General features: G+C 44.4%; 1 protein-coding gene across 1 annotated transcript in view; it reads left to right on the top strand.

The window, feature by feature from the left end:
• GATSL2 (GATS protein-like 2) overlaps positions 1-20,553 on the top strand; it is a 101,677-nt gene that overhangs the window by 13,755 nt on the left and 67,369 nt on the right. Inside the window, exon 4 of the mRNA XM_014953034.1 lies at positions 19,955-20,025. Within this exon, the coding sequence (XP_014808520.1) occupies positions 19,955-20,025 (71 nt within the window). The remainder of the gene's footprint in view (positions 1-19,954; positions 20,026-20,553) is intronic.

The following is a 20,553-nucleotide window of genomic DNA, read 5'->3' as shown; positions in this document are numbered from 1 at the left end:
TATATTGGATTCCTGAGTCATCAGCTATTGATGCAGAAGATCCTGCTACCTACGCTTTTGTGGGGATGCTGCTAAGTAGCATTTCCAGCCCTCTGGGCAATGACATCAAAGGATAGCGAAGATAAAAACAGAGCACTGTTGACTTTGAGAGAAATGTTATATTTATACAGGCAGATGTTGAGGTAACTGACAACTTTAAGACTGCTTTAATGGAAGTTTGCCAGTCCCCAACCTTCAAAAACTCATACTCAGTCTTGCCTTCTCTTCTGCAAAATACAGAGGTGGTTTTGGGTACTCCAGCTTCTTAGCAGAGGAGATCTTCTTCCAAACTGGCTGAGGAGCTCCAGGAGGGAAGCAAGGCTTGATGTGACCTGGCAGGACAAGAGGCTTGGCCGAGCCCTGTCCTTTGCCAGAGGTGCCCCTCAGTCATGGCAACCTCCCCAGAGAAAGCACAGAGATAGATCCTATTTCTTACATGGACATTCAGGTGTATAGGCTGGTTGGGTCTGGTGCCCATCTCGGGTGGTGGCACTAACCTATTTGTGTCCCCAGCTCAGGCACTGGAACAGCTCTCTCCCACCAGTGCAGTCCGTGTGCCTTTCCCTCGGCTGGAGATACCACTGGGTTTTCCAGCCCCTTCAGGCACTTGGTGTGAAGAAACACCACAGCTTTATGTGGGGTTTCTAAAACAACTAGGACTCTGCCTCACAAAGCATGCCCGGGCTGCACAGCGCTGGTGGAAAGGAGCAACCAAACTGGCAAAGCTGGTTTCCTCTTGCTTTCTCTTGCAGCGAGACTCTCCGGAGTCTAGCACAGAGTGAGCTCTGAGGTTTCCTGTGGTCGGGACATGCCCCTTGTGGATTCTTTGCTGTCTAATAAGGTTTGCACTTGCATTACAACTTTTCCCTCGGTGCTGCTGCAGACAGTCTTTCCTCTTCTGTCTAACACCCATTTTAATGAACCATATATCAATTTAGCACCTTTGAAATCTCCAACTCTTACATTTAAAAGAAATTAGCCAATAAGTCAAGAACTTGCATGGAGGGGACAAGTAGCATAGTGTGTTTGCATTAAAGCTGCCTTTCTCTTTAAAACTAGGCCCAAAATTGGGGATCTATCAGTGCTTCTTTCCCAGATCTTCCCTGCCCTGTCTCTGGGAAGAGAGTGATCCCTCCTTCCGTGCTCCAGTAGTTGCTGAGCAATTGAACGGCAAGGGGGAAGAAAAGCAGAACTTCTCATCTTGATAAGGTCTTGGTTCCTCCAGTAGGTCCCTGCTCCCCTTCCATGCTGGGCAACTCCAGTGACTCGTGGCTTGGCCCCATCAAGCTTGGCCCAGCTCCCTGGCCCGCGGGCAGGTCACCGCTCTCAGCGGCTGCCATGGAACTGGAGGAACCATCAAGGTGTGTGACCCTGGATCATGCTTCGTCTGCCAGAGCACATGCACAATTTCTCCAAATGCCTCCTGGGCATCTCCACCCTCCATTGGGGTCAAGCCGTGAAATGTAGTTATAGGGAAAGCAGCAATTAAAAAGTCACATTCCCCCCAAACATTCCCATTGCTGTGCCAGATCTGCAGGAGACAACAGTGCATAGACGTTCCTACCAGTCTTCTCTCAGCTCCATCGTGGTCCAGGAATTAAAAATTCACATTCCCCCCCAAACATTCCCGTTGCTGTGCCAGATCTGCAGGAGACAGCAGTGCGTAGACGTTCCTACCAGCCTTCTCACAGCTCCATTGTGGTCCAGACTCTTGATCCCACACTACCAGTGTCTAGCACCAAAATCCATGGGTGAAATTGCTGTTTATGGTGCAAAATGCTCTTGGGACTCTTTGATATGATAGGAATTGACTGCTTTGTATGTCAGAGGGTCATTCTGCCGTTCATGGAAGCACTCATTTTAGCAGAGGAGCAAAAGGCAAAATAGCGAAGAACTTGCTGGCAAATAAATGAATGGTAACTTCCCCCTGTTGGATTTATTCAGTTCTTTGAGATATAAATGTATTCTTGATGGCCAGAGAGATCAGTCATTCTGCATTAGGAAACTTGATTGATGTCTTTAGCAGCCCTCTATGAAGGGCTGTGTAAGTGGACCTGAAATAACCTACAAGGAGAAATACGATGTGGTCTCATTCATTTAATACACAAGTACTCAATTACAGTTTTGTTAGTTTTGCTTTTGTTGCTACTTAAGGAAATTTTAATTGTACAGATAGATGGAAATAAGTTACTTCATCCCTCCAAAACACCCCTTGTGTGACATTCATCCCCCCCAAACTGCTGTGACTTGCACCACATCTGAATTTTAATCGTTGTATTGTTATGTTTCAGGTTGATATCTCTCTTACGGTGACAAGATCAGATGTGTTTAATTATGGAACGGGATCTTGCTGAGGTTTAGAGATAGTGCTTGCCCCAAGGACATAGCCTCTGAAGTGTGTGGCTGCTCATCTTCCTTAGCAGCCTCCATCCCGTGGTGAAGGTGGTGGGGAAGGAAGGGCTGCTCAGGGCTTAAGCAGTGGGAGAAGGCACATCAGGATGAGGTGGAATAGACCAGAATTGTGTATTGAGATATTCCTGATTGAGAATAGTAGCAAATGCTCTAGATTTGGACTAACATGGAGATAGTGGAGTCTGAGGTCTTATCTATGGTAATGTAGGTACATTAACAGTATCTTGAACTGGAATAACAAAGAAGACTCTCAGCTTGGCAACTGGGCATGCTGTCGTAGCTGTGGAGGAGGCTGTTTTGTTCCTAACCTTCCAGTGGGATTTGAATCTTGGCACTGAGTGAAGAAAAGCTTGTGCAATAACCAGTGGGTTTCCTAGCACCTTCTCTGTTGCTCCCCCTCTTGATTTATAACAGCCTCTAAGATCAGAGGTTAATTTATGATTGTTTTCTGTTCTTTGAGCAGCTTCCACCCCCTCACTCTTTGTCTGATCAAAAACCCCATGTTGTTTACTTACTGACATAGGTCAACGACAGCAGGAAAAAAAATGGTGACTAAGCCAATTAATTGCTGCCAGAACAAAGCCTGCAGAGACTGTATCTCTAAGTATGAGCTTGACAGTAAAGCCTTGGGCTCAGCAAAACAGAAGTTGTCCATATTGAAAGAGAGATCCTTCCCAGACTGTCCTGCACCCTCTCTTCCTCCCAGCAGTGAAGTCTTGGTTTCAAGACAGTTTTCTTATAAATCCTCCCAGTGGTGTCTGGGGCAGGAGCATGTTCACAGAAACCTCCTGAAGCTACTGCTGGAGACACCTGGTTACTGGAGGCCAGATCCTGCTGGAGACCGGTGCACCACGTCAGAGCAAACCAAGTGTAGATCCCTAGCCATGCTCATCTTACTCATATTCATCCTCTGCACAGGACTGAGTTCTGTTTTTCAGGTCATTACTTCCTTTTGCAGGTTTTATGCCATTGCTTGGATTAACCTGTGGGTGAGACTAAGTCGGGGTGCTGGTGGTTTGGTCAGATCCTGCTGTCCTGTGGGATCAGGCTTTGTTTTCTCACCTCCTCCTGCTTTCTGGCTGCGTGGAGCATGCAGGCAGCGATACCTGGTGGCTTTGTTCCTGCTTCTTTCTGCTGTGAAAAAAGCAAAGTCTTGGCTTGAAAGCCAAGTCTTGTATATTGCCAAAGGCTGCACTCCCTTTATCCTCAGCATAGGTTAAAAGTCTTCTTTAAGCGTTATGAACTGTTTATTCTTCTAGAGGACTTGCTGGAAGAACACTAAATGTTCAGACCTGTCTGGGCTGTGTGAGGCTGGAAAGAATTAGTACTTTTGTGCTTTGTCCCGTGAAGCTGAGATGCAATAAAACCTGATGTTGATACTGACTTTCTTTAGGAAGTGCTTTGAGATCTACTTTTGAAAAGCAGCAAAACGGAGCCAGGTGGAATTGTGCCTTTCTAAGAGTCTTTTCTTCCTTTGTTTCCCGACAACAGTAATTTGGTGAGTCCCTATCAGGTCCACTCACAGCCTCGCAATAACGTGTGCTCTCTAGTTCTTGTTCCACCTGCGATTGTCTTAGTTCAACATTGTACTTAGTTCTGTATCTTCTTCGAGGATATTCAAGTGTTTTCTGTGACCTGAATTTATTTTCGAGAGGGTGGTGTTAATCACAGGTGTTTGCTGGCTCTGGAGAAGAGAGAATTGTATTACACGAGTCAGGCTATAAGCTTTCAGTGATACCTTTGCACCTTGCCTTATACTGTCTGGAGTCCAGGGCTGCATCTCATCTGAATGTTTTGTCATTTATCCTGATTTTGGTTCCCCAGTAGAACAAACTTCATCAAACTCTTCAGGAAGCATTAAGCAAAATTTAGCTTGTTCACCCAGATGATTCCATAAGCCTTTGTCTTATCATCATGCTTGGAAGTGTTTTGAAATACTGTTGGCAGAAAGTACTCATGCTGGTGATGAATGAGAAGCCTTATCTGTATCTGTAAAGTGTATTTTAAATCCTGATTTTAGTGTAAAGGGATTGTTAACATACCTCAAGCATATCCCTCCCTTCACAGGACTGGGCTTTCCCTTACATCTATGGATACTTATGTTCTACACAGGTCTGTTATCCTGGAATCTTACATTGCTGCAGGACTCAAGTTAAAAAGTAAGTACAGAACTGAGGTGGCAGAAGAGCCTTTTATATTGAAGGCTTCGTTTACTGAGATTTTGACTTTTTTCCTGTCTGATTTGGACACTGTTGGTGTTGCAGACTCGAGCTGTTGGGCACCTGAGCCCATTGCCTTTGAAGCTTTTCATTCCAGCCAGTGTGATACGAGCACGCTGGTGTCATAGGTGCTTGGGGTGTCTCATCTTCCCTTTTTGAGTCAGCTGATCGTTTAAATTTCTTTACTGATGAAAACGAAAAGCAACATCTGAGGGTATTTTCTGTTATGTCCACTTGACTGCTTACTGCTTGGAAGGAAGAATGAAGTCTGGAGCGTTCCCAGGCAGCTCCCAAGGATGGAGGGGGTGTTGGTATTGCCCAGCCTTACCCTTGTTTGGTTTTGGTGGGCCCCAACACAACCACACACAGGACAAGATCCAAGACTATAACTCATTTGGTTCTCATACTTTGGAGGTGTCTTTTGATGATGCAGCCTTGTATTGTTCTGAGAGTATTTATTCTTCCCCAAACCCTTACAAGAGGAAGATTGTGTAGTTTTGTTATGGTTGGTTTTTTTTCTAATTGCAGCTAGCGATTTCACAATTTTAATTTTCTGTAAATCTTTCGCAGCTGTTATTTTGTTGCCTTAAATTTTTTCAATCTATTTTAATACTTATCCTGCACTGCACTTGGTGAGGACAGGACACAAATAGACAGTTACAGCCTGTTGGGTCTTTGTAAGGCCTGGCCATGTTGCAATCTTTGGCTGCCTCCAGAGAACGTGTTTATGGCTGTTTATGGATGCTGTCGGTTACTCAAACATCTCCTCTTCTCTTTCCTCCTCCTCTTCTTCTCTGTGGGGAAGCAGGGAGTGAACAATGCTGTAAAACGTAAACTGAAATGGTGATTAGAATTTCATATGAAGTGGTATTTAAAATGGTTCTGCACTTGATTCATCTACATTTTAAAACAAAGAGGGTAGGGCAGGGGAAAATCTGTTAGTTAAAGTATTAAAACCTGCCAGGGGCACAGCATTTCCCTTCACTTCCAAAATGCCTATCCAGTCCAAGACAATTGGAAATGGAAAGATGTTGTCTGTGCCCTCAGGCTCTCACTTAGAACTACCTTAACTTCTTGTTACTTGCTTCTGCTTGTGGAAAGGTTTTCCCAGCATGTTAAAGGCAGCGTATTTGTTCCCATAGACTTTAAATGCCTCTTTAAAACATAGACAGACCACTGCCATTTAGATGCTATTTAATTTGACTAAGATGACATCTAACACCGATCTCTGGCAGTTGAAACCTCTATACCATTATTAAAATGCTGACTTTTTTCCTAGTAGGGTTCTGTCCTGTCCCCCTTTCCCAGCACAGTTCATCTTGTCTAAAAAATCTTTACAAATTCAGTAACTGTGAGAGCTGTGCCAGAAGAGGGTATGTCTGATAATAGGCTTTACCTGGCTTTTGGCTCACATTTCCCTTTTCCCCATCTTGACATATGGGCTCAGAAGGATGAATTTGAGAATTGGGATTCACAAAGTGGATTTGTCTGTGATTGTGTCTGTGGTGGTGGGCTCTGATTTACCTTAGCCAGCTCAGCTTAGTGCTGGGACTTCTTTCTTCCCCACCCTGAGAAAGGGCTGACAAATTTCTACCAAGGTGGCAACTCTGCATGAAGAGTCCCTCTAGGATACATGGTTAGAAGGTCCAGTGACACAGAGAGGGCTTTGTTTGGGGCTGTTTGGACATCAGGCCAGTGACCCGAAGAGTGGTAGGTGGTCAGGGTTTGCTAGAATTCCACAAGTATTTCCTAAGGAAGGGGCAGGGGATGGAGATTGAGACCTGCATGGGTTTATTTCATGCTGTGTCTCCCTGTCTTACCCTTGCTTTGAGCCCTGCTGTCCTTTGGAAGACAAGGCTGGTCAGAGCAAAGGGCCGTCTCGCCCAGCACTGTGCCTCCCGTAGCACTGATTGTGCTGCTCAGGGAAGTGAAACAGGGCCTTTGTACAAACCCTGAAGCATCCACCCAGGGCCAGAAGTGTCAGAGATGTCGTAAGGGGAAGATTTCTTCAGGGCACTATGTTCACAAGTGAACTCTTCTTCCTTGAACCCATCTCATCCCCGCGTGTGTTGGCTTTGGTGTTACTGTCTCACCATTCCTGTCTCATATATACACACAATCACACAGGTTTTTAAATGGAAAACTTTGTGCTCTCAGATCAGTTCATTGCATGCCCCACTTTCACACATTGTGAGACAGTGAATTATTCTTCTTTAATCATCTTTCTATAATAACTTATTCCATAATCCCACACCGAGCCATCTCTTCTTGCAGTTGAGCGGTTCTTGCCTGTTGTTTTCCACACCTTGGATCACCCTTGGTCCCTTCTCTGTGTCTCTTCCAACTGAATTCCAAACCATTCGGTAGCCTTGGGATGGTTTGATCATGAAGTACTTGGCAGCTGGGCTTGTGCTGGATTTGTGCTTTGAGGTAATGATTGTTCTTGCCTCCCGGCCCGGTTGCTCCTGTTCTCTCAGCTTCTTTGAAAGCCTTGACCCTCTCAGAGAACAGTCCATGGTGACTCCAAAATCTCTTTCCTGAGTGGTAATAGCTCATTTATAGCCTGTCATTCTTCATTCAGAATTTAAATTATTTTCCCCCAGTATGCATTAATTTCCATTTATTGACTTTGTATTTCACCTGCCATCTTATTACACAGTCACCAGGCATTGTAGGATCTTTAGGTAGAAATTGAGTTTGTGGATCCTTGGCTCTAAGCAGCTGTTTTCTCATCACCCAGCAAACTCAACAGCCTTCCAAAACAATATTTCTAATGCACACTTTAGTGTCACACGCTCTCTAGAAACGCATGAGCCTCAGTGTCCTAGGTGCTGTACAGGCAGCAATGAGAGTTCTTGTGCTGAAACTTTGAAAGGATCAAAATCCAAATACGATGGCACTGCAGGTACAGCACATATCCAAAGCCCCAAAACACAGCGAGGGAATTAGTAACTCCATTAATTTCTGGAGATTTTTGGAGCATTGACTTCGGGCCCTGATTTGAGCTGCTTTTGACCTTGTTTGACACCTCTCCCACTGGTGGCCCTATGGAGTGGCTGTGATGTTCCTTCAGGGTGACTAAGCGACAAGAAGTGTCTATGGGATTGTGGAAGACTGGCCCTGACCCTGGTTTTGACCCAAATGGTGACCAACTCTGCATTATCAGTACCCTGGCTTCTCCAGGAGCTCTGGCTTTTGTTTTGGGTGTTGATCTGGCAGCTGGATTTCAGGGACAATAATTCAGGAACTAGAGGGTTCAGTCTGAGCCATGTAATGCTCATGTGCTAAATTTCTCTTGTTTTACTTTGGTCTGGTCGGCCTGGGAAGAAGTTTGATGCTTCTACCTTTACCGTGGGCTTTTTTCTTTTCAGCCTGAAGAGACCAGTTTAGAAAGAGTGTTTTGGAAGAGCATTGTTAAAAATAATACTGGCTGGCATTTTCAAGGCTGAAACTTTGTGGGTTGTCAGTATGGACTTACTTTAAAAAAAAAACAATTCTTGAAATGCATTTTCCCCTTTGATTATGCGTATAGGGAACTTTATCCAAAAAAACAGAGAGAATTGGCACAAGAGCCACTTCCTTTTGCTTCATTAGCGAAGGAAGTAAATGAAGCTTCCTTTCAGTCCCTCTGAGTGGGGTAGATTTGGTAAACACCTTAACTACAGCTCTTTGGAAAGTTGGCTACAGGTACATCTATGATGCTGTTTTGCTCATAATTTCAGCTAGAATGTGCAGAAATGCTGTTTTTCTTGCTCATCACTGGGGCTAGTTAATAGTCATGTTGGGTAGAACCCAAAAGCAAAGCCTGGGAGAATGAGTGGAGTCAAAGGTAGCTTTTCCTATAAATGTATTCTTAATTCATACAAGAAACCAAAGCCACTCTCTGTGCTTAAAGGAAAGTTGATGAAAGTTTTTTTTATTATTATTATTTTTTATTCGGGCTCAACAAAGGCCCTTAAATTGTTAGTGTGCATTAAACTTGGGGTTGACGTGCAGACTCACAGGCAGCGTTCCCCCTCTGATGGAGTTACAATGTGGGGTTTTGGACCCGCTCGCAACTGGAAGGTCTTTGAAAATGCTGAGGGCTGAAATGTGTTTCTCCTGCCGCTGTGTTTCGATGGAGTTCGGCTCGCTCTCCTCCTCCCCCTCAATCCCCCTGCCACACATGTTCTCAATTACTGCCTGCATTGAAGCTGCAAACATTTCTTGTGCATCTAGCTTTCTATATTGAGCGCTGGAAATATATTTTAGTAATTTGTGGGAGAACTATTATGTCCCATGCTGGGAAAATTGTGTTTATGGTTCCTGCAGGGAAACAAGTTCATCAATTCCAGTCCACAACAGTTTTGCCGTTTCTTCCTCCTTCCTTTGTATCTTGGAGTAATATTGTAAGAACCTCTTGCCCCCGTTGGGTTGAGCCTGGGTTTCTCCCGTCTTTGAAATAAAAAGCATATGCTCTGCAGGCTGTGTTTTTCAGTGTTGTCCACAAAATAATCATTGGGTTTTGGCTGAACACAATAATAGCTACTATGTACCCCAAATATTTGGGTTTGGATGTGCAGGAGCACTGCACTTAGGAAAACTCGATTGTATTTTATTGTTGGTAGGATTTCAAAGTCTATATTCTGCAGCAGAGTCTATATTCAGCATTAAAGGAGTAATATAAGAGCGAATCCAACTTGCCAGTACTGATGTGGAAGGGGAGAGGAAACAGGGCTTACTCTTTTTCTCAGCATTTGCATTGTCTTCGCAGGATAATCCTTCTGGATCCAGTTGGTAAAATACACTCACAAGCCTTTGTTGTACATGAAATCATGCTTTGTTTTCAACTGTAAACCTTGGGTCCCACACCCACATCTGTAACGTGTTTCTCAGTTCAGTTTCTGATTTGTAGAAGATAATTTTGTGGTTAAGGAAAATTCTGTGTTGTACTCCACCTCTCTCTCTTGTGCTGTAAGAGAGTTCAGCTCTGACAGTGATCAGGGGATACTGTTACTGCTCTAAAGAAAATGTTTTTAAAGCACAGTTACCTTCTGCTTAAATAAATGATGGGCTATTTCAAATGGAAAGAATTGCTTTTGCATCTCTTGTGTGGGTAAGTTGGCTCACAATAGATGGGCTTTTAAGAGTGCTGGCAGGCTGGGACAGCAGAGAGAAGGGGAAAAGGTGTGTCTGGATCAATTAGTTAACTGTTAGATAATAAATGAGTCCTTTTCCAATGCACACAAACTAAGCTTCCTTTTCATTTACTGCTCCAACTTCCCCTTTGGAGATTTGATTACAGCATTCTCTCCCAAAGCAAAGAGCTCTTGCCATTTGGATGTAAATGTTCATTGACCCTCTATGGAGACTTGAAAAATTACTTTCCTGTCATTGACAATGATAAAACTGTAAACAATATTGTTAAAGATGCTTTGGGGGGGGCATCAAACCACAAGGAACAAACTGAAGGACTTGAATAAGAAGTGAGGTGCACTTTTGCCATCGTCCTTGGAGAAGAAAATTAGTACAGCGCTGCACTATGCAACAGATAGTATTTTCACCTTTGCAAATAATTTTATGATTTTTGCAAGTTTGAGGATTCAGATGTTTTTGCTGTTGCTCTATTGCTTTGTTTCTGATATGTTGGTTTAAAAAAAAAGAAGTAGCTGGAGGAAGAACAGCAATAAAACATGAGCAAAGTGATGCCTGAGATGCTCATTTAGTTCCCATTAGCACGATAAATGAGAATATGATGAGGTTTGGTTTGGTTTTATATCCCCATACTTCTCAACAGGGATGGTTTCAGACCTGTATCACAAATAGAAGCTGAGTCATAAGCTGGCCCATAGGACCAGTATGGAGCAAGGTGTTAGATTAGAGTCTCTGGAGCTCGTAACATAACTCTGACAGTTTTGGTGTGGGTTGTTTTTTTGTTGGTCTGTTGTTTTTTTTAAAGGGGATAAGAGTCTTGTGTCATTTTCCTATCTGTAAATCCAAAGGCGTTGCAATCTAAATTGGTGGACTGAAATAATTCCTGATGTGATTGATGGGTTTGCCTAACGGGGAGAGATCTTTCCTTGCTGCTGTGAAGACGTAGGTCAGTGACGATGGCCACAGCCTCCCCTGCTCACCTCCTGGCACCTGGAAACGTGCCCGCAGCCTTTGGGGCTGGATGCTGTGACCCCGGAGGTGTGTTACTGCCTTTGTCCTGGGAAAGAGCTGCTCCATCCCACCAGGCACGGGGGCTGGAGGTGTAACCAGTCTTGGGGTGCTTTCACTTCTGAAACAGGGTCTGGATTAGTGATTACAGCCTATTTTGTGACTGTCCTCACGTAGTTGGCTGTGGTGACTGGGGGAACGTGTTATCTAAGGCTACTTTATCTACTGAATATTTCTATTATTGCTGCTGTCATGTCTCTTGGGTCCGAGGGCTGTGACACCATTCACACCGCCCAGGTCTTGGCCCCTTCTCACAGTTGTTCCTAAAAAAATGTTTTGGGAGGGACAGAAGGGGGAAAAAATCTGTTTAAATACAGGTTTTAGGTTAACAGAGGAGAATGTGCACAGGGGCCCTGCGGGCAGTTTTCTGTTCTCTCTGAAGTGCTCTGGGCTGAGAGCAGGCGTCCTTGCTCTCCCTGCACGTTAATGGTTATTATGGTTCCCGCTAATGATTATCACAGGTCAGGATGGCATGGGCAGCACCTCACAGTGCTTGGTACGGCAGTGGCTGGTCCATATTCAAGGCTCTCAATGTCACTAGTGCTGGTGGTGCCCAGCTGCTTTGGCTCCTGGAGAGACCTGCTTCCTCCCATGGGCCTGGTGGGTCTGGTGTTTTCACTTGTGCTGTGGCTCAGCTTCTGCTTAGCATGACTTTCACCCGTTTTATCTAGTGCCAGGCCTCCAAGTATTTCTCTTTGACGTAGAGTGGCTAGTAATTATTTTTTTTTACCAGCCTCCTGGCTCTGCAGCTCTGCACCCCCCGGCAGGAGCTACGGAAACGTGCCCAGAGCCCATGGGGAAAAGGTGGATACAGACAGAGCGACACAATCCCAACTGGAGTCTTGTGTGATGCAGAGACACACCACTGCTGATATTTCAGATAATAGTGTCACAAGCAGATTTCTATAAAGCAAAACACCCTCTGCTTTTTCCCTTTCCCCATTTTGCATTGAGTGAAGCTAACGTTGGGTTTGATGAAAGTCGCAAGAGTTGGGGAGAGACTCAGTGCAGGCCACTAACTGGGTCATGTTCAGTGAATTGCATGGATAAAATCATGTCTATGGCTTCTTTTTAATTCAGAAAACCATGTTAATAAATCATGGGGTATTTTGGGTTGTATTTCTGCAACAAGCATTACGTTTGTTGTTGTTTTGTTTTTCTCCCAAATTCATACTTGCATTAGATGCCTTTCCCTGACAGTTCACTTTTTCAAGTTGAGTTTCTATAATCTGATACAGGTCAGTTGACAGTGATGGCTGGAGAAAGATTTACTCACCTGTATTTTCAGTGTTCAGAACAAAAATCTGCTTTCTTTATGCACTTTGCCTTTTGGGGAATCTAGAGTCTTTAGTGACCCCAAATCAACTCTACACAAGACCCATTCCTATAGCTGGGTTTAACTTATATATTCCAATAACCAGAAAGACATGAACTCATGAAGACAGGATTCACTGAACTTCTTGGCTTAAATTCGCTTAATTTCATCTTATTTTGTAAGTAGAACTCCTTAAGTTGGAAGCAGGGCTGTAGCCAAGCTGATGGAGGCTCCTTCTAGTGAAAGCTCAGCATCAGCCCTGACTTGTGTCAACAGCGGGGGGGAAAAAAGCAGATCCTGGGGGAAAAAAAGCAGATCCTGGGGGCACTTGTGATCTGGCAGGATGATCCATTGGATCAGGGGTAGCACTGACACGTCGCACCAGCCTTTGTTGCAAACGTGCCTCGGTGCTTCTCCTGCAGCGCAAAGAGATTGTTCCTGGGGTGAAAAGCAGGTGTCCCACCAAAGTTACTGCCTGTAGCTGTAGCCAGGCACCCATTGCCACCACCTCCTACCATGCACTGAGAAATCCCAAGGTGTGAGGGAAGCTGTGGCTCTAACTTTGCCTAATGCCTGCCCTTACCAGAGCAGCCTAGTGGGTTTGACTCCTAGATAGGAGGCAAAATCAGCCAAAAATTACTATTCTCACAGAACTTTGTGTTACGAGAAAAATAGGAAATTGTTTTGAGTGAGAAGGAGCACCCATTATTGCCTTGATGGCTGTGCCTCCCTACAAACAAGTGTGCTGATGTTTGCATGCAGTCAAGGGGCTCTAGGATATATGTTTTACTCTGTGTTCACCCATATGCTGATGAATTTGGGCTCAGAATTACTGTGTGATGACAGGAAAGAAAACTAGTACCTCACAGGCAGTATTAAGCAGCATCTCTCAAAGTTTGTGAGAGTAACAGAAGATGAACAGCCTCGTAACTCTCCTCTGTTTTCTGTCTCCAGTGGTTAGAGCACGGAGAGATTTCTGCTTTCAAGCAGAAAAGCAGATAGTTCCATCAGCAGCCTGACACCTGAATAATGAGTCTAAAAATTTCAAATAGTATTTGGGAGAGTTAAACCTAACTGAATGCATTTCTTTCCTCTCGTTTCTCCTCTCCTCCCCAAATCCCAATGAGCACCAGTATCCAGTACTGCTCCAGTACTATCCAGTAAGAACACTAAAACCTGAAGAACGATGCCCTGTGGTTGAGTGAAGGGAGGTGCAGCCCAGGTGCAGATCTGCTGCCGGCTCCCGTCCTTGTGCTTTGCACCCTGGAGCACCCTTATCATGAAGATGCTTACATGGAGTCCCAAAGGGCGAGTGAGTCATTTGGAGGGAGCTGGGTGGCTTTTCCCAGCGGGTGGAAGGAAGGACTCCTGCCAAGCACCTGGCACTGGCGTCATCTGGGCACCGGCCAGAGCAGTAAAGTTCAGATCCAGGTTTTTGATTCAGCCCCATTCACTAATATAGGTGGTGAGTGGTGTCGTTCCAAGTTAAAATTGCACAGCAGAGCTCGCTCGGAATAATTTATGACCCAGGAAGAAAAATCTGTGCTAAGAATAACTTTTAATTACATCAGGTCCGTAAATTATTCTACAGATTCATGCCCAGGACAGGTCTTGGGTATAGAAGATGTGTTAACTTCAGTATGTCGACACCTGAAGTCATCGGTTGGTGCGTTGTTCTCTTTGAGAACACAAAAAAAATCTCTGTGTTTAGCTCATTCAATAGACAAATAACAGATGATCACAGTAACACTTGCATGGTCTTAAACTGCATTTATATTTCCTGCAGTGCATCTCTGCTAAGCACCACAGACCCTTTCCCTGCTGGCACTTGTGCTGGGGTGGGAACCCAGCACCGGTCACGTTCATCAGCCAGAGTGGCTTAATGAGGGACCTGGACTTCGGTGGACTTGGACCTTTTCATCTCTTATATAGTTTCCTCCAGTAAGCTGGGCTTTCCTCGCCATTCCATATAACATGCCTTCGTTTCCTCACATGGTGTATTTTCTTACTACTACTTCAGTGTAGTTTTGGCGTCTCTCTTCATATTTGGCAAGAATTTATTTCTACACAGAAGTCGAGATAAAACAGATTTTCTTACAGAATCTTCCTAAATACTCTGGTGGAAGTCTGCTGAAGGAGGAAAAATAAAGCAGCCAAGTTGCATGTTGCTTTCTAATTGTATTTTTTTAGGAAGTATTAAAAAAAATAAATGCTGTCGTGACAAATGAAGGAAAGATGTTTTAGTATCCCAAGTAACAGGTTTAAAATGCAGCACTGTTAAGTGCCCTGCTTTGACTACTAAAAGCATCATGACTTGGGCTTTCCTAGTCATACAAAATAAACTCCAAATATGTTTATAGAACAAAAAAAAAAAATACCTCCTGGGGTTATGTTGCAGGATAACTCTTCAATATCGTAGCTTTGTTTAATCTGTACCTTGCGAAATCTGGGCTGACCATGTCTGACTCCAGTAAAAAAGAAGTCACATCAGAATTACTAGTTGGTCTTGTTTCAAGCTACTGCTAATCTTCCCTTTGCAGCACTAATTTGATTTACATGGGCTCTTGTACCACGTGGAATTGTTCTGATGAAGACTTTGACCCCAGTTTGAGACTGGTTTAATGAAGGCAAATACAGTAAACACCCAGCTGAAATTTTTTTGAATAATTCTTGTTTATTTTTGTCCTGTGTCCTGGCTTTATCAGTAAGCTGTACTTAAGATCAGTATCTTCTTCAGCACATCCACATCTATTTATTTATTTATTTTATTTTCTGTATTGCAGGTCATCCTTTTTGTGTCTTGTCTCGATTTCTGTTCCTTCTGATAATTTTTTCTATTATTCTGCTCCCTGTTGTCTTGAGGTCCAAATAAAGGCTTAGATAACTTCCCCAGCTACACGAAAGTAGCAAGGAGAGGGCTTGCCTGGGTTAATTTTACACAACGTAATCTGGAGTTTAAACTGTCATTATTATTATTATGGATTAGAAAAGACCATCATGGTTATCGTGTTGGAAGTTCTGGCATAGCACAGGCTGTAGGACTTCCCTGAATTTATGTCTCTTCGTGAATACTTGCTTTCCTTGGCCGCAACTCTGTTGGTTTTGTTCTGTGTTGGTTTTGAAAATGATTAACTTTCTGTAATGAACCAAACTCCAGTATCACAGTGACTCTTTAGGCCGTCCCTGATTGTATTTGCTAATGTCTCCGTCCCAGGTCTGGGCACAACTAATGACTGGAAGGAATGTTACCGCTGTCCTTTGACCCTTTCTAACATGCTGTGACATCTTTAGAGTTTCCCTTGGGAGGGACAGTGGTGCGGGGCTTCTTTCAGCAGCTCGTATGAACAGGAACGCTCCTTTTAACGGGGCAGCAGCCTTCTAATACCAGGCTGCAGAATTGAGTTCCTATAAGAAAGGTGACCCCACCACCTTCTCATCCGAGTGTTGAGCAGAAAGTCAACTGATGCCTGTTGCAAGGGGCTTGGTTTTGTCTTTGGGGTTCAGCTACGCTGTGTTCCATCAGCCTCACCACAAAGATGGCAAAGTGTTTTGGCTAACAAAGAAATATGCTGTTTAGAAAACACCAGCCATTTCACTGTTTGCAATTTTCAGTGCCATTTGACTGTATAGTCTTGTAATTAGATGGTGTAAAGTACTTAACATGTTATACAAATATGTCAAAACGCATTAACAGCACAAGTGTTCTTTACTGCTTTCCTAAATACATTTCACAATATGTCGTACTAGAATCCACCTCTTGTCATTATTTATAAAACTGCAAAGAAGTTAAGATCACCAAGAATTAGATGATTAGCATGAGACTGTCTTTCTGTACTAAGAATACATATTGTCATGATAATGTACAGAGTGAAGCCCACAAATCCCTTCTCATCTAAAATGAGAAGACAGCCTGGAATAAAACCCAAAAAATTATGTTTTTCATATTTACCCAGATCAACTTTCTGCTGCTTCTTCCTAATTCCCATTCAGTTCTACTGCTTCTTTGCAAACTTTTGGGTTACCTCCAGACTTTGCATGTGAATGCCTTTTAGGCATTTTTTTGCTTTTGAATGGCATTCAGCTGTGGTTTCTGACCTGTGGGTATTCCAGCTGCCCACCTGCTCCTGGAAGGGTCTTTTCCATAGAAGAAACAGCTCTGCAACACTTTGCCCTGACTCGGCGACAATTAATGAAGTAGTTTCCTAAAAAATGAGAAGATAGGACTTGTGGCTTCCTTAAAGACCATGCTGTGCTGAGCTTTTGGATGACATGTAGCAGTATTCCCACAAAGGTGTGCTGTGTGTGACCCAGAGCCAGTGGAAGTCATGTCCATTCTGGTATTGTCACTCTTGGGATCTAGACTGGTCCAGGGACCAAATGTCTTGAGGAGGCACTGGTGTGGACCTTCAAGGGAGGCCAACCTGTCCACTTCCCTGCCTGCTGCTTCTCCTGGGGAGGCTGGAGTGCTGTTTGCAAACTGAAGGGATGCTGTTGCTGCATCCTACACATGCTTTCCTGCTCTCTGCGAGCCGGGGTATTACTTCCATCCACGGCGTAAGCTTTGCAGTTTCAAAGATCTAATCTAATTATAGATTGGTCTACATTTGCTGCCTTGCCAGAAAAAGACATATGTTGTCAGGCAGTCGAAGTCAGCAACAGTGCTGAAGTGGAAATGTGCTGAAACACGAAGGCGGCAGAAATCCAGAAGAATCTATCCGAGGTTTGGCGACGAGGAAGCTAAAAATATTGTCTTCTTACATATATGCTTTCCGCACGTACTTAGAGAAATACTGTTTGTCTGATGCCTCCAAATGATTAAAGGGCAATTCTTTTCCTTTCTTGGCTTTGGTGTGATAATAGAAGACGCTGTTGGCATTCAGCTTATTGAGAACTGGTGTAAGAGGAAAAAGAAGTGATGGGAATAACTTGAATGGAAGAGGCATGTGTAGGATAGTGCAGGGGAGAGATCTGACATTGAGTTCCTCCTGTCATTGATGATTCAAGACACAGTTTTTGAGCTGCGCTCACAGAGGAATGTATCGATGCTGAGGCCCAGGTTTTAGTGTGAAGACTTGAGTTTTGGCAATGGTAAGAAAATTTTCCATGTCGTGTTTTATCACACAACGTTTGCAATTCCAAGTGTTAATTTTTAGCTTTTCCCTGGGAAAAAGAAGGCATCTTTGGCTTGAACAAAGTGAATGTGTACCACAAGAACCACCGGTCTTCTCAGTGCGGGTGGAAAGACTTTGCTTTTAAATTCTCTCTATGCTCTATGCTGCTGAGCTGTTACAGGATTGCAGTGAGGTAAGGGTTGGGCTTTGAGCTGGTGTATGAAGACGTGAGGTTTTGACATGTGTTCCGAGCCAGAAATTATGGGATTTCATGATGTCATCTGTACATATCCCTTAAATGTCATCACTTCTAGATGTGTGCTAAGAAAATGACATCTGTCACAATCATGCTTTTTCTGCTGGGGTCAATGTCCACACACAGACGTGTATTACTGCTCTGGAACAAAATTTCCTCATAAATTCCATCACAGATCAGTAAAGATTTGTATTTTTTTTTAATATTAATGTTTCCTCCTCTAAGACCACTAGCTTCTCCCTACTCAGCAAGCATGTGGCTCAGTGCGCAATAAGTAGCAAAGAATTTTATTTCAGTGACTTCTCCAGGGAATTAATCTGCTAAATAGTAAATACTTGTATCTCCTGGGAGCCACCTGGAGCAGCATCCCAGAAGTCCTTTTTAAATAGCTTGGGTCACCCCCCGCACAGGTAGCATCCTTGTGCAGTTACGACATGAGACTAAAAAATTTGGGCTGCTACTGTTTTCTGCTTCTCTTGGCACTATTCCTGGAGAGAGTTGAGTTAGTAAATGTGCCTGTCATGGTAGCTATTGCCAGTGACACAAAATAATTAAGTTGTGGTTTCTGTTGTGGTGGGGCCACTTCTGTATTTCATGGTGATATGTCTGTGCTAGGAGAGAGGGAGTCATACTTGATTGTCGTGACGGACGCTTCCAGGAAAACAGGACGAGTCTCTAAAGGCAGGTTGTCTAATACTTTCCATTTACATGAAATCCTGGTGGTTACATGGCAGGTCTCTAATAGAGCTGCACGTTGTTTCTTCTCGGTTTTCTAATGGGGTGAGGGGGAGGGCAGCAGCCATCTCCTTTTTCTCCCTGTTGTTTTTGGAAGGGTTCGCTACAATCTCTGTTCTTTTCAGCCAGTCAAAAGAATGCTTGGGCCAGTTTTTAGTCTGATTCTCTAATCAAGTGAACGCTTTGATTTTTCAATGTCTTGAGCCACCAGTGTGGAGTTCCCAGCTGTCAGAAGTCCTGGAGAGTTTGGGGGACAGATGCTCAGCAGTGCTAAGAAGTCTTGGTATTCCCTGGTTGCTGAGTCCTGCTGGACTACGCTCCATGTGGAAATTATACTGTGAAATTTGGGGGCCTTAAGAATAATTTTTCTTTTCCCGGTGTTTAAAATATTTCCTGTAGGTTGCCTCAGATAAATCTGATAGTATTGCAGCGGAATTGTGAAATCCTGCTCTGTGGTCCTTACAGACACAGGCTCTTCCTCTTGCACCCAGTTTAGCTTCCTAGAGGGAAAATTTTCTCCTGTGGCTTGGGCAGCAACCCAAGTCCTTGTGCTCTGGCATGTTCCTGGAGGGCCAGGAGCACTGCGTGGGTCGGGGGGCTTGGCCAGCTCTTGACAAGGGCGTGCTCTGCTGAAGGTGAACGTGAGCTTGCCAAATATTGTGCAAACCTCCCTGCTGTTGCTGGGGACCAACTGGGTAGAAGCTGGAGAAAGCTGGTTTTTTTTTGGTTGTTTTTTTTTTTTAGTAGATGTTACATATGTTGGTGTGTGGGAGAAAAAAACCCAACTTTTCAACTATACGTGGTGTTAAACCTTAAGGCAGAGCCTTTTTTTGTTTGTGTGTCTACGGTGGAAGAATCCCATGTCACATTTGTTTTGTATCTCGTGTTAGAGGTGACATTGTGCTCGGTGCTGAGTGAGATGGAGAGGCCGGGCTGCTCATGGCCTGCGGTGTCAAGAGATGAGCACGGAGCAGAACGGCAGCAACGGGAGATGGAGAGGGGGGAGCTTGACCTTGGGTTCATGTGCTTGATGGCTGCTGCTCTTCACCTGGAGCTCCCCAGGGAAGGGAGGCCCCTACTGAGGAAAGGGCAAGGACCAGCAGAGGGGATTGGAATGTTCTCTGCTGGTGGGAAGAGTCTCTGAAGCAGCAAGAAGAGATGCTGGGGCTTGGTAGAGAGATTAAAATCAAACCTGGGCAAGGCAAGAAATTTAGGTGGGCAAATAGGGAAGAGGGGTGTGTGTGTGAACCATGGGAAGGCTTCTGGAGGGCGTTGGAGTGCCAAGTCGCTGAGCAAAGCCTTGTGCTCTGTGTCAGTGCAATGCAGCAGGTCCTGGGCTGTCACGGGAAGCCTTGAGGGATATGGTAATTAAGAAAAGTAACTAAGAACTAAGTCATAAAAATAATAAGTGTTTTACCAGCTCCGTTGTGCATAGGCAGGCAGCGGGGAATGTGGGTCGCACTGTGTGAGTGGCTGAGCCAGGAATAAAATCCAGGTCTGTTAATGCCTTGGGCCTGTCCATAAACACCAGACCATGACTCCTTCCTCCAGCACGGCTTGGGTGGGAAAGGACCTCTGTTTTAGGTAAAGGACCTCCGTTTTAGGTAGAGGACCAGGCTCTGCTCAGTCCAGTGGTTAACCTCGTTCTCCTGTTTGCCTTTTCCAGGTGCAAGTTCTTCAGCCTCACGGAAACCCCAGAGGACTACACCATCATTGTGGATGAAGAGGGCTTCCTAGGTAAGCGTCGGCGTGTGCCTCTTCGGTATCCAGCCTGGAGGTGGAGGAGGAAAACATGTCATCTCTCGCTGAGATTATAAGCAAAGCGTTTGTAAAACAGGCCTGTTTGTCAGCGTTAGTGGTGCAGCTGTGAAAGGTGCTTTGATCACTTAAGCACACTGTCTCTGCTGCTGTGCTGTACAAGGCGTTTCACACATGGAATATGAATATATTTTAATGCCGGGAGAAGAGCACACACAGATCTTAAAGAGCAGCTTAAGAGTATTTGGAAAAGCAAAACCATCTGCATATTATTGTATTAAAATGAGCTGGGCTTTGTCCCCAAACCTCCACAAGCGCATCACATCTGGGAGCTGGGGCTGTTTAGTTTGAGGAAGAGGAGGCTGAGGGGAGACCTCATCACTCTCTACAGCTACTTGAAAGGACACTGTAGAGAGGTTGGTGCTGGTCTCTTCTCACAGGTAATTGGTGACAGAACGAGAGGGAACGGCTTCAAGCTCCAACAGGGGAGGTTTAGACTGAACATTA

This window comes from Calidris pugnax, unplaced genomic scaffold (genome assembly GCF_001431845.1).
Source record: "Calidris pugnax isolate Ruff unplaced genomic scaffold, ASM143184v1 scaffold133, whole genome shotgun sequence".
NCBI lineage: Eukaryota > Metazoa > Chordata > Aves > Charadriiformes > Scolopacidae > Calidris > Calidris pugnax.
This window is presented reverse-complemented; position numbering and strand designations above follow the sequence as displayed.